General features: G+C 40.6%; 1 protein-coding gene across 12 annotated transcripts in view; it reads left to right on the top strand.

Annotated features, from left to right (window-relative positions):
* The window catches only part of LOC122551241 (uncharacterized), a 38,603-nt gene that overhangs the window by 14,817 nt on the left and 11,159 nt on the right, over positions 1 to 12,627 (top strand). For 8 of the 12 annotated variants that reach the window (XM_087988661.1, XM_087988660.1, XM_087988655.1 and 5 more), the window contains exons 2-5: positions 6,563 to 6,776; positions 7,510 to 7,599; positions 8,779 to 8,858; positions 12,477 to 12,592. In XM_087988661.1, the coding sequence (XP_087844787.1) occupies positions 6,585 to 6,776; positions 7,510 to 7,599; positions 8,779 to 8,858; positions 12,477 to 12,592 (478 nt within the window). In that variant the 5' untranslated portion in view covers positions 6,563 to 6,584. The remainder of the gene's footprint in view (positions 1 to 6,562; positions 6,777 to 7,509; positions 7,600 to 8,778; positions 8,859 to 12,476; positions 12,593 to 12,627) is intronic. The other 4 variants (XM_087988662.1, XM_087988659.1, XM_087988656.1 and 1 more) reach the window with 4 other exon arrangements.

Raw genomic sequence — 12,627 nt, 5'->3', positions numbered from 1 at the left:
CAAAAGGAGAGAGAGAGAGAGAGAGATAGGGTCCTTCTCCACCCTTACACCACAATCCTCTCCATTGCGCCCGCCACAGCACTCCAATATATTTGAAGCCTATCGCAAGACCAAAGACAATGGGTAAGAGTGCCTGTGCAGACCTTGCACTTGGGACATGCTGAAGATAACCCTGGTTTAAATTTTGACAACAGTCTGAAACCAAGTGGACCCTATGGAGAATCTTCAATTGTAAAGCATGGGTCCCATTACAAACTGATATCTTCCTTGCATTCTCCCAAATATCCTTCCATGCCTCTGAGGAAACTTCAATACCCAGCTCTCTTTCCCACATCTTGCAGAGTCGATCAGACTCATCTGAGGTGGCACCCCCCAATTGATGATATAAAGTGACCACCTAAATAGGAATCTATAGTCACCCTCAAGAGCTAGCTCCTTCGTAAGACCACCCATAGGCATAGCCTCTGATTTTGTAAAATTATTCTTATACCCTGAAAAAGTGCCAAGCGCGCGAATGCATTGTATCAGGCGAGGCACTGAAACTGCTGGATTTGTCAAAAAAATTAGGACATCGTCTGCATACAATGAGATCTTATGTAATTTTGACCCCACTTCTGGAGCTGATATATTGGGATCCCCACGAATGGCCCCTGCCAACGGTTCAGTCACCAACTTAATAAGCAGTGGTGAAAGGGGCCAGCCCTGCCAGCTGCCCCTAAAAATATTAAAATTGCTTGATCATACCCTGTTGGTAATGTGTGAGGTACACTGTAGAGAACCTTTACCCATCTTATGAAGACTTCGCCCAAACCAAACTGCTCTATAGTATACAAAAGGTACGGCCACACAACTGTCAAATGCCTTCTCTGCATCGAAAGAAATCACCAATCCCTGTATTGAGTGCTGTTGGCATGCTTGAATTACTTTAAGCAGTCTCCTAACATTATTGGTGGATCTGCGACCCTTTATAAAGCCTGTCTGATCCTCTTTAATAATAGAGGGTAACACAGTCCCCAGCCTTAACGTGAGAGCCTTAGACAGGATTTTGAAGTTCACATTTAAGAGCGAGATGGGCCTGTATGAAGCACATTCTTCAGAGTCCTTCCCTTTTTTTAAAGCTAAGTGAAATATTGGCCTCTCTGAGATGGTGGGAGACCATCATGACTGTATGAATCATTAAACATATTCAGCATCGGGCCTGACAGTATACGTATAAATTCCTTATAGAATTCACTGGGAAGTCCGTCAGGACCGGGCGCCTTTCTACTCTGAAGCTGCCTCGCAGCTTCCTGCACTTCTTACTCTTATAATGGGGCATTGAGAAAGGACTGTTGTTCGGGAGTCACACCTGGGAGCTTCAGATCTCTTTTTAAAAAAAAGATTCCATTTTGCCTGCTCCTCCTCACAATTCTCAGATTGGTATGACTTAGAGTAAAATCTCTGGAACGCCACATTAATCTTTTTAGAATCACATGTTAGGTTCCCAGACCCCTCCCTAATCACCGTAATGGTTTGTAGGGCACTCCTCTTTCTGGCAAGGTATGCTAAGTATTTGCCAGGCTCTTCACCATGCTTGTACAACCTTTGCAAAACCAGCTCCTTCTTTGCCATCTGCATGAGCACGGAATTTAGTGCAGACCGCAGAACTGTAATCCTCTGTAGTTTGACCAACGAGGGTCCGTCAAAGTAGGCCTTCTTGGCTGCCTTCAACTGTGCTTCAAGGAGATGTTGCTGCTCACCTTTCTGCCGCTTCCTACTGGTGGAATCTGAAATAACTAACCCCGTAGCATAAGCTTTGGCAGTTTCCCAGAGAACGGATGAACTATCAACTGGGCCTATGTTGATGTCTAGAAACGCCCGAAATTCCCGAGAGAAATACTCCACAAACTTACTAACCATGAGGATAAAGGGTTCCATTCGCCAGTACCTTGAACCCACTGTAACGTCCTTAATCTTAACCATAAGGTACACTGTAGAATGATCACAGATGGTAATATTACCAATCGTACAAGATGCCACCATGTCCAGCGTTACCACAGGAGTCAGAAAAAAATCAATCCTCTTGTGACATCTGTGCGGATTGGAGAAAAACGTAAAATCCCTACCTGTAGGGTGGAGACACCTCCAGATGTCCACCAACCCTAATTCCCCACACAGACCCAATAACTATTTAGTTTGTACAGAGTATTGAGGGACCTTTGGGAACCTGTCTACTGTGGGATCCATGAGACAGTTAAAATCTCCCCCTATAATGATGTGCCGGGACTCCAGACTTATCAGTTTAGAAAAAGCATCTGCCAAAACTTTAAGGGGATGAGCTGGGGGACAATAAACATTTAAAACACCGTATTCTTCCCCATTTATCAAGGCTTTAAGAATACAAACCTCCCGTATGGGTATTTATCACATTCCAACAATTTAAATGGGAGATTTTTCCTAACCAATATAGCCACTCCCCTACTTCTGGTATTAAATGATGAAAAATAAACGCTGTCAAAGCCATTCTGCTGTAATTTCAGATGCTCCTTGTCATCCAAATATGTCTCCTGTAACAAAGCAATATCCACCTTCTCCTTTCTAAGACTCAAGAGTACCTTCTTCCTCTTAATTGGTGAGTGACTTCCCTTGATATTCCAGGTACACCATTTAATCAAATCATTAGCCATAATCTTCTGCAATTACATTTAAATTCCAGAGAGGAGGAACCCGAACCACAAGCTGCTGAGCCTTCGTGTCACATGATCCACCAAATATAAAAACTACATAAACTAAAACTACTACATTTAACAAACCTACAAAATTATAAATAATAAAAAACAACAAAACCAAAAAAACAAACCAACATATAAAGTGCCAACAGCGCTGAGTAGGAGAACTCACCCCCTGCCCAGAGGGTGCAACTACCCATCCCAAACTGCCCATAAGTAGGCATCTAGCCATCCCAACCACCTTCACTTCTCCCAGCTAGAGCCGCACCATAAACACAAGCTGAAAAGAATAAACACCCCATAGAATATCAACATGAATAAAAAACATTCTTTTATTAAAAAAGAGGGGAAATAAATACCCCACCCATCCTTTGATATATCCTAACTTAGAAATTGAAAATGTACATCTTAACCACCATATTATTATCAGATTAGATTACTTAGTGTGGAAACAGGCCCTTCAGCCCAACAAGTCCACACCGACCCGCCGAAGCGCAACCCACCCAGACCCATTCCCCTACATTTCACCCCTTCTCCTAACACTATGGGCAATTTAGCATGGCCAATTCACCTAACCTGCACATTTTTGGACTGTGGGAGGAAACCGGAGCACCTGGAGGAAACCCAGGCAGACACGGGGAGAATGTGCAAACTCCACACAGTCAGTCGCCTGAGGCGGGAATTGAACCCGGGTCTCTGCCGCTGAGAGGCAACAGTGATAACCAGTGTGCCGCCCAGTAGAGGAAAAAAAAAGAAAAATAAAGCTCCAACCGGATTTCCTCAGTTTCTTTTACAGAATGATAAACACATACCCAAATAACACTATTTATACATATTACAATTATTCAAATTAGGTTAATTTGTCCACAAAGCCTCTTGCCTTCTCCGATGTGTCAAAGAGGTGTATGGATCCATCTAAGGTGATCCGAAGTACTGCCAGATATCTCAGAGTACTGAATCCCAAGCTCCCTCAGTCTCCTCTTGATGCCATCGTAAGATTTTTGTTTCTGGATGACTGCCGCTGAGAAGTCCTGAAAGAACATGATCTTGGAGCCCTCAAATTAGGGTCTTCGGATCCTTCCCCTGGACTCCATGACTCTCTCCTTATCCTGGTAATGATGGAACCGCACCAGGAGGGGACGGTCCAGACCTGATCTCCGTACTGCGACCCGGTGAGCCCTCTCTATCTTCAATCCTCTCATGCCGGCCTCCAAGTCGAGGAATTTCGGAAGACAATCCTCCACAAATTCCGCAGGCTGCTCGCCTTCCTTACCCTCAGGCAGACTGATGATCTGAATGTTTTTTTTCTTCTGCCCCTGTTCTCAAGATCATCCACTTGGTCACGCAAATTACTGACCTGCATCTTCAGGGCTTGGATCTCATCCTTGGATGAACTGGCATCAGTTTCCACCACTGTGACCCTATGCTCCACCTCATCCGACCACTTTTCCAGGTCTCCCAGCTGCGACTCATGCTTCTGCAGCATGAGAGAGACCGGAGCCAACTTCAATCTGTTTCTCCAGCATCTCACGAGATTTCGAGAGCTGGCTCACCAGGTCTTGGAGAGTAATTGACTCCGAGGCTGCTGCAGGCTGAACTGCAGACCTGGCCTCATATGCTCCTCCTCCCTTTTTTGGCATCTCTGGACGGCTGAAAACACAGTTAATTTTTTAGAAGTTTCTTGGGACTCCACGATCTTTCCGGAGTCCCAAGAAATCCTGATGACCTGGGTTGGGCAGGTTAAAGGACCATACAGCTTGTGCTGCGATGCAAAGCTCTGCAGTGCGATCTTCTCAGATCGCCGCCATCTTAGATCCCCTCTACTCTGCAGAAATTTTAATAGCTCGATTTTTTTTTTCAATGGAAATGACCAATTTATAAAAAGAAAACAGAAAAAGAAACTATTACAAACAGTGGATTGCAGTTGTTCTTAAACTTTGCATTGACATTTTTGGTCAGTTTTGATTACTCTGCCTGAACAAAGATAGACTGAGCAACTAAGAGCTTGATATTTTAAAAAGCCAGTTTGAAAGTAGTGATACCAATTGTGGGGATTTTCCTGTGCTGCCTTGTGCTGGAGCAGTTGCCTGTCCAGATTTCCCTTCTCACCTCAAAGACAGAGGAAGGCGTTGTCTTGTGTATAAAATAATGTAATTCTCGTTAACCAGCATTTTTGATTAACCACCACTATCATTTTCCCAAGCATGCTGGATAATAAATATTTTACTACAGATTTTTAAAATTTCCCTGATGAAATCAGAATCCCAGTCAGGTTAAGCAGGAGAATTTGTGTGGTCTGGAAAGTTTTCTCATATCAGTTTAATTTAACAGTTTTGTATTGATATATGTTTATTTATGAAGAATCAAATTATTGATTTTAGTTGGGTATTAACTCTATAATCTTTAATTTATTTTTTAATGGGATGTGGGCCTCACCGGATAGACTGGCATTTAATGCTCATTTCTAATTTCCCTTGAGAAGGTAGTGGTGAGTCAGTTTCTTGAACTGCTGCAATTTATTTGTTATATGTACACCGTGTTATTAGAAAAGCAGTTCATGACTTGTGTGTCCCTTCAGAGATACTCCAGGGCTAGATTGTATAATGACTGACATTCCATACAATTCAATGTGAATCAAGAGGTCGGTAACAGATTAGAAAATTAATTTTTATATTAAATAGAAGAAAAGAGAAAATGGAGTACAATGTGTACAATGTTGTGGTTCTGTTCGCCGAGCTGGAAATTTTTGTTGCAAACGTTTCGTCCCCTGTCTAGGTGATATCCTCAGTGCTTGGGACCCTCCTGTGAAGCGCTTCTGTGGTGTTTCCTCCGGCATTTATAGTGGCCTATCCCTGCCGCTTCCGGTTGTCAGTTTCAGCTGTCCGCTGTAGTGGCCGGTATATTGGGTCCAGGTCGATGTGTTTGTTGATGGAGTTTGTGGATGAGTGCCATGCTTCTGGGAATTCCCTGGCTGTTCTTTGTTTGGCTTGCCCTATAATGGTGGTGTTGTCCCAGTCGATTTCATGTTGCTTGTCGTCTGCGTGTGTGGCTACTAAGGATAGCTGGTCGTGGCGTTTCGTGGCTAGTTGATGTTCATGGATGCGGATGGTTAACTGACAGCCAGACTACTGCGACCACTGGGACTTATAACAGCACACAAACCAACAGCCACCCTCAGACAACAACTCACCAGAACGAAGGACCCGATACCCAGCATGAGCAAAACTAATGTAGTGTACAAAATCCCATGCAAGGACTGCACAAAACATTATATAGGACAAACAGGAAGACCGCTAACGATCCGCATCCATGAACATCAACTAGCCACGAAACGCCACGACCAGCTATCCTTGGTAGCTGCACACGCAGACTACAAGCAACATGAATTCGACTGGGACAACACTACCATTATAGGGCAAGCCAAACAAAGAACAGCCAGGGAATTCCTAGAAGCATGGCACTCATCCACAAACTCCATCAACAAACACATCGACCTGGACCCAATATACCGGCCACTATAGCGGACAGCTGAAACTGACAACCGGAAGCGGCAGGGACAGGCCACTATAAATGCCGGAGGAAACACCACAGAAGCGCTTCACAGGAGGCTCCCAAGCACTGAGGATGTCACCTAGACAGGGGACGAAACGTTTGCAACAAAAATTTCCAGCTCGGCGAACAGAACCACAACAACAAGCACCCGAGCTACAAATCTTCACCCAAACTTTGAATGTGTACAATAACTGTATAGAATAGACTCCTGCAGTACTCCATTAATAAGAAAAATCCATATATTGTTTAATGTGTTGCTAACATGACACAATAGCTAACCTTTATCTAAAACATTTCTTCAGCAGGGCAGACTGCACAGAAAACATGAAGGCTGTTATTCTGGCTGCTGGCTATGGTACAAGATTGAATCGTGACCTACAGAATGATAGCAGTGGACATTTCAAACATCTCTGTGGCATTCCCAAGCCCCTCCTACCAGTAGGAAATAAGGCACTTATCAGCCATTGGATGTCAGCAATAGAAAAAATTGACTGCATTGATGAAGTTTATGTTATTGTATGTTTTTATTTTAATCTTTTGAAAATGCACAGCCTTAATTGTGTAAAGTGCCTTCAGCTACAGTAATGAACTGGATTTAGTTAGCTAGGGCATAATGTCAAAGTTTGCAGATAACACTAAACTTGATAATATTTTAACAGTGAATGTAATAGATTTCAGGAAGACATACAGTACACCTGTGGATTTTAAAGGGGAAGAATGTAACATTTTTAATCTTGTTAGATAAAATTAGAAGAGGTAATAGATTTTGGTGCTTCTGTTTGACAGTAGTATTGAAATACTGCACTGAAATTAGATTTTGTTTGAACAACTTAAGATATTATTAATATGATTTTTGAGAAGCTTGAAATTGTAAATTCAAATTAGGACATTCAAAATGAGATTATATTTAAAGATATATAGGATACATGAAGAAAAAGAAATGAATCATTTTTTTTCTTGTAGTTTGTCTATTCAAAATGCTACCGTCAACACTGATTTATTTTCTGGGAGAAGTGGATTTTCTACTCCATTAACTGGTCCGCAAAAAGGAAAGCAAATAAACAGGAAAATGGTGGTATGGGAGGAACAGAACGAAATTTGAACTTGTGTAATTGTGACCTATTTTCTCCTCTTTACAAAAGAAGGTCAAATATAAAACTGACTTAAAGGCATATAATGAGCAGATACTACAAAGGTATCACACTCATGGTTATTATTAGTAATTGCTATCTAATAATAATCTTTGCAGACAAATGATCTTTATTATGTGAAGTTTGAAGAATGGGCAAAGGAGTTTCAACTAGTTAAAGTTCTAAATGATGGAACAAGAAGCAATGAGGTAAGTGATAAAACTTCAAAGGCCCAGATATATAACGTATAAAGGTGAACAAACATTTTCAGTAACATTAAATACAGTTAATTTCTAGACATAGTTAAACTTCAGCTGATTAAGATTTTATCTTGAAAAAGTTCAATCCGTTCAGGAAATGTGGATACAGAGTATGGGCAATGATGGAAGGAAAATTCTTTACTCATAAAAGATCTTCACTGCATTTCAATTTAGTTTCAAATCAGGATGATACAAGTATACAGGTAACACCTAGATAGAACTAACAAAGTTGTAATAGGTCATTCTTTTTAGATCAAATTATAAATTGAGATTGAATTGTAGATGGTTGGTACTATCTTGAAATGCACTTGTACATTATATTATTAATTTGAGTTTTATTTTCTGAATTCTGATTTTTGATTCTAGTTATGGTATAGCATCCCTCCAGTCTGAAACAGGCCCTTCGGCCCAACAAGTCCACATCGACCCTCCGAAGAGTATCCTACTCAAATCCTATTCCTCTACCCTACCACTCTACATTTAACCCTGATTAATGCACCGAACATACACATCACTGAACACTATGGGCAATTTGACATGGCCAATTCACCTAACCTGCACATCTTTGGATTGTGGGCGGAAACTGGAGCACCCGGAGGTAACCCACACAGACACTGGGAGAATGTGCAAACCCCACACAGACAGTCACCTGAGGCTAGAATCGAACCCAGGTCCCTGGCACTTAGAGGCAGCAGTGCTAACCACTGAGCCACCATGCCACCAGATGAGTGTTACTTTCTGAAATAACTGAATGTGGCAATTCAAGCCTGTTAGTTACTGTCAGCTAAAGGAGGATATTATTTTATTGTAATTAAATCAGCAATATGGATTTGTGTTGGGTTTCTTACGATAGTTGCATAAAGGAGCTGTAAATTTTAGGTTAAGAACAATTTAAAAGGATTTAACTAAACCTCAACTAAAGTTAATGTGCAGGAAAACGTTTCTCAAATTCCCAGTGAGGGAAAACTTGTCTACAATTATAGAATTTTCATTTATTAACTTATTTATTTTAAAACTTGAAGAATAAAAGTTTATATTTTACCTATACTTTACAGGCAGAGTTAATTAAAGTGAAAGTTGTAACCCAATGATCTGAACAGTTTTAAAAATTACATCTCCTCCCCACAGGAACGGTTGGGTGCTGTAGCTTGTCTTCAACTTGCCATTACTCAGTTTAACATCAATGATCATGTATTGGTCCTAGGCGGGTAAGCAATAACATAGTAGACAGTAAAGGCTAAACAGAATAGTGTTAAAAATTTGAACCAGGGCAAATGGGTAGAGTAAGGTAAAAATATATATACTTACATATTAAACAAAGTTGCAAATTGAAAGGATGTTCAATTTTAGAATAAAAATTTCAATACATTTAATGTTTCCCTTTGGCTCATAGGATAGTGAGCATTGACCTGTAATAAGTGTATTATTGATTCAAATAAAAAAAATTCATCAAGCTACAATTTTATACTATTGCTTCCCAGTTTGTCCTTTAAAGAAGCTGTCTGGTCTTTATCTCAATGTCTACTATTTGTATAGCTTAAAATGGCATCCCGTAGCTGCTGTTCATAATCAATATTTTTATCTGCCATTTTCATTTTCCTTTGCTTGTTCTTGTTTTTCTCATTATTTTATATGTCACAATTAATGGTCAATATGTTTTTTCCAAAAATGTTTGCTTAGCCATAGGATTAATTTTAGTTGTGTTATTCTCCCACTAAGGTCTTGATATAATTCTCATTTTCCCAAACTAATGTATAAATTTAAATAGTATTTGAAAAATGTATATCATTTTATTTTTCCAGAGTTTGCTTCTCATTTAATCCACACAAGCCTTCAAAACCGCAACATGTTTTTCTTAAGGTCTGCTAATGCTGCCACATTTGCCGGTAGTCTGAATCACAGCATCAAAATGCAAAAACATGAGTCAGAGTCATACAGCATGGAAACAGGCCCTTCAGCCCAACTCATTCATGCCAACCAGGTTTCCTAAACTGAACTAGTCCCATTTGCCTGCATTTGGCCCATATCCCTCTGGACCCTTCCTATCCATGAACCTGCCCAATGTATTTTAAAGGTTGTAATTGTGCAGACCTCTACCACTTCTGGCAGCTCTTTCCATATATACATCATCCTCTGTGGAAAATGTTGCCCCTCAGGTCCCTTTTAAATCTTTCTCATCTCACTCCACTATGCCCTCTAGTTTTGGACTCCCCTACCCTGGGGTAAAGACCTTGGCTATTTTCATTATCTATGCCTCTCCTGATTTTATAAAACTCTAAAAGGTCATCTCTCAGCCTCTTACACTCTAGGGAAAAAAGTCTCATTCTTTCCTTATAACTTAAACATTCTAGTTTCAGTAATGTCCTTGTCAATCCATTTTGCACCCTTTCCATTTTAATAACATTCTTCCTATAGCAGGGCAGCCAGAATTGTATGCAGTACTCCAAATATGGCCTTACCAATGTCTTATACTGGTGTAACATGACATCCTAATGCTCTCAATGCAAGTCTGCCAAATGCCAGCTTCATCACCCTGTCTACTTGTGACGTCACTTTCAAGGAACTATGTACTTGCACCCCTAGGTCTCTCTATTTGACAACTCTCCCCACGGCTCTACCATTAATTGTAAGTTCTGCTCTGGTTTGTCTTACCAAAATGCAAAATGCAACATCTCACATTTGTCTGAATTAAACTCCATCTATTATTCCTTGGCCACTGGACCAGTTGATCAAGATCCAATTGTACTCTTAGACAACCTTCTTCACTGCCCACTATACCATCAATTTTGGTGTCATCCATAAATGTACTAACCATGCCTCCTTTATTCTTGATCATCATTTACATGAATGATTTGAATAACAGTGGACCCAGCACTAATCCTTTGGCATGCCGCTGGTCATAGGTTTCAAGTCTGAACAACAGCCTCCTTCGTCCACCCTCACTTCTACCCTCAAGTCAATCTTGTATCCATTTAGCTATCTCCCCTGGATTCCATGTGATCTAACCTTACTAACCATATGGAACCTTGTCAAAGACTTTTCCTAAAGTCCAAGTAAACAATATTTACCGCTCTGTCTTCATCAATCTTTTCTGTTACATCCTCAAAAAACTGAATCAAGTTTGTCAGACTAAATTTCCCAGGCGCAAAGTCAAGCTGAATATCTCTAATCAGACTTTGCCTGTCCAATGCATGTAGATCCTGTCTCTGAGAATCCCCTCCAACAATTTACCCACCACTGACGACTCATGTAGTTTGCACTTATTTTCTTTCATAGAATCCCTACAGTGTGGAAAATGGCCATCTGGCCCAAGTCCACACCAACCCTCAGAATATCCCATCCAGACCCACTCCCCTACCCTATTACTCTACATTTCCCCTGACCATGCATCTATCCAACACATCCCTGAACATTATGGGCAATTTAGCATGGCCAATTCATCTAACCTGCACATCTTTGGACTTTTGGAGGAAACCCACGCAGACATGGGGAGAAAGTGCAAACTCCACACAGACTGTTGCCCGAAGTTGGAATCCAACCGAGTCCCTGGCGCTGGGAGGCAGCAGTGCTAACCACTGTGCCGCCCTTCAGAGCAAGGAAGAACCTTAAAGTTTCCTTTTTAAGTGCATTTGTGATTGTGAGGGATGAGTTGAAATTTCCATTACTTGGGTAATTCATGACAAGGAGCTTGAAATTAGGATTAATACAAAAATCGTAAGTGATTGGAAGAAATGTTGTCATAGAAAAGCATCATTTTAATATGAATTGCTTTGTCTTGATTGATTATTACAGAAGAAAAATGTTAAAGACTAAAATGTTAAGACATATAAGGTATGATGTGTCTGGTTAGCACACAAAACAGTACTTTTCACTGTATCTCTGTACATGTGACTAATAAATCAAGAAAGGAGAAAGTATGAAATAGGCTAGTTTTAAAGTGGATGGTAAATTCTGCAGAATGACCGCTTGCACTGAGATCTCTAACTCTCCTCTCTCAGGAAGATAAATCATTTATAAAGAGGTCTTAAGTTGCAAATCCATTACTTTCGTCATTTACGTGCCTTGGGATATTGTTCTGAGGCACAGTCAAAAAGTAAAACCATATACTGGAAATATTTAGGTGGTGACAAAAAATTATTTGGAGAATTTAAGGATGCTTTTAAAGGAGGAAAAGGAAGTGGCATGGCAGAGAGAGAGAGAGACCAATGGGTTTAATTGGGGTGTATTCCCAAACACACTGGGCTAAAGCTATTGCTACCAATGGTGGGGTGTGCATAAAATACCAGAGTTAGAGCATTAGGAGTAGGGAGTTGTAGAGATGGACCACATTACTAAGCTGGAGAAAGTGAGGTCTGCAGATGCTGGAGATCAGAGATGGAAATGTGTTGCTGGAAAAGCGCAGCAGGTCAGGCAGCATCTAGGGAACAGGAGAATCGACGTTTCGGGCATTAGCCATTCTTCAGGAATGGCTAATGCCCGAAACGTTGATTCTCCTGTTCCCTAGATGCTGCCTGACCTGCGCTTTTCCAGCAACACATTTCCATCACATTACTAAGCTGGGAAAGGAGAGTGAGGGATTTAAATGCAGATTTAAATGGAGAGCAAAAGTGTTCAGGATCTACTGTGCGCCAGCAAGGATTTGGGTGATGAATTGGATTTGCTTAGTTGGGAGACAATGTAATTTAGAATGAACTGAAAATTTATTCAAGATGGAAAATAGAAAATGTTGAAGTTGCTGAGTGATAAATATGGGAAACTTAATTTACTTTGAAGTTCTAATAATGTATTGTATGTTTTGATGACTACTTTGATGTTTTTTTTTCCAGTGACACACTATTCTATGAAGACTTTAGCCTATCTGTCGTTCTTGCACGATTCACTGAGTTGCAGAGTATTAATTGTGACAACAATTTGGTTCTATCTTACCTTTGCAAAGATGAAGGTCAATCCATAATTTATTACAAAGTTCTTTTCTTT

This window comes from Chiloscyllium plagiosum, unplaced genomic scaffold, assembly GCF_037043375.1.
Source record: "Chiloscyllium plagiosum isolate Xiang-an unplaced genomic scaffold, Cpla_swu_hap1 HiC_scaffold_7, whole genome shotgun sequence".
Taxonomy (NCBI): Eukaryota; Metazoa; Chordata; class Chondrichthyes; order Orectolobiformes; family Hemiscylliidae; genus Chiloscyllium; species Chiloscyllium plagiosum.
Note: the sequence above shows the minus strand (reverse complement) of the source record. Positions and strands in the feature narration are given on the sequence as shown.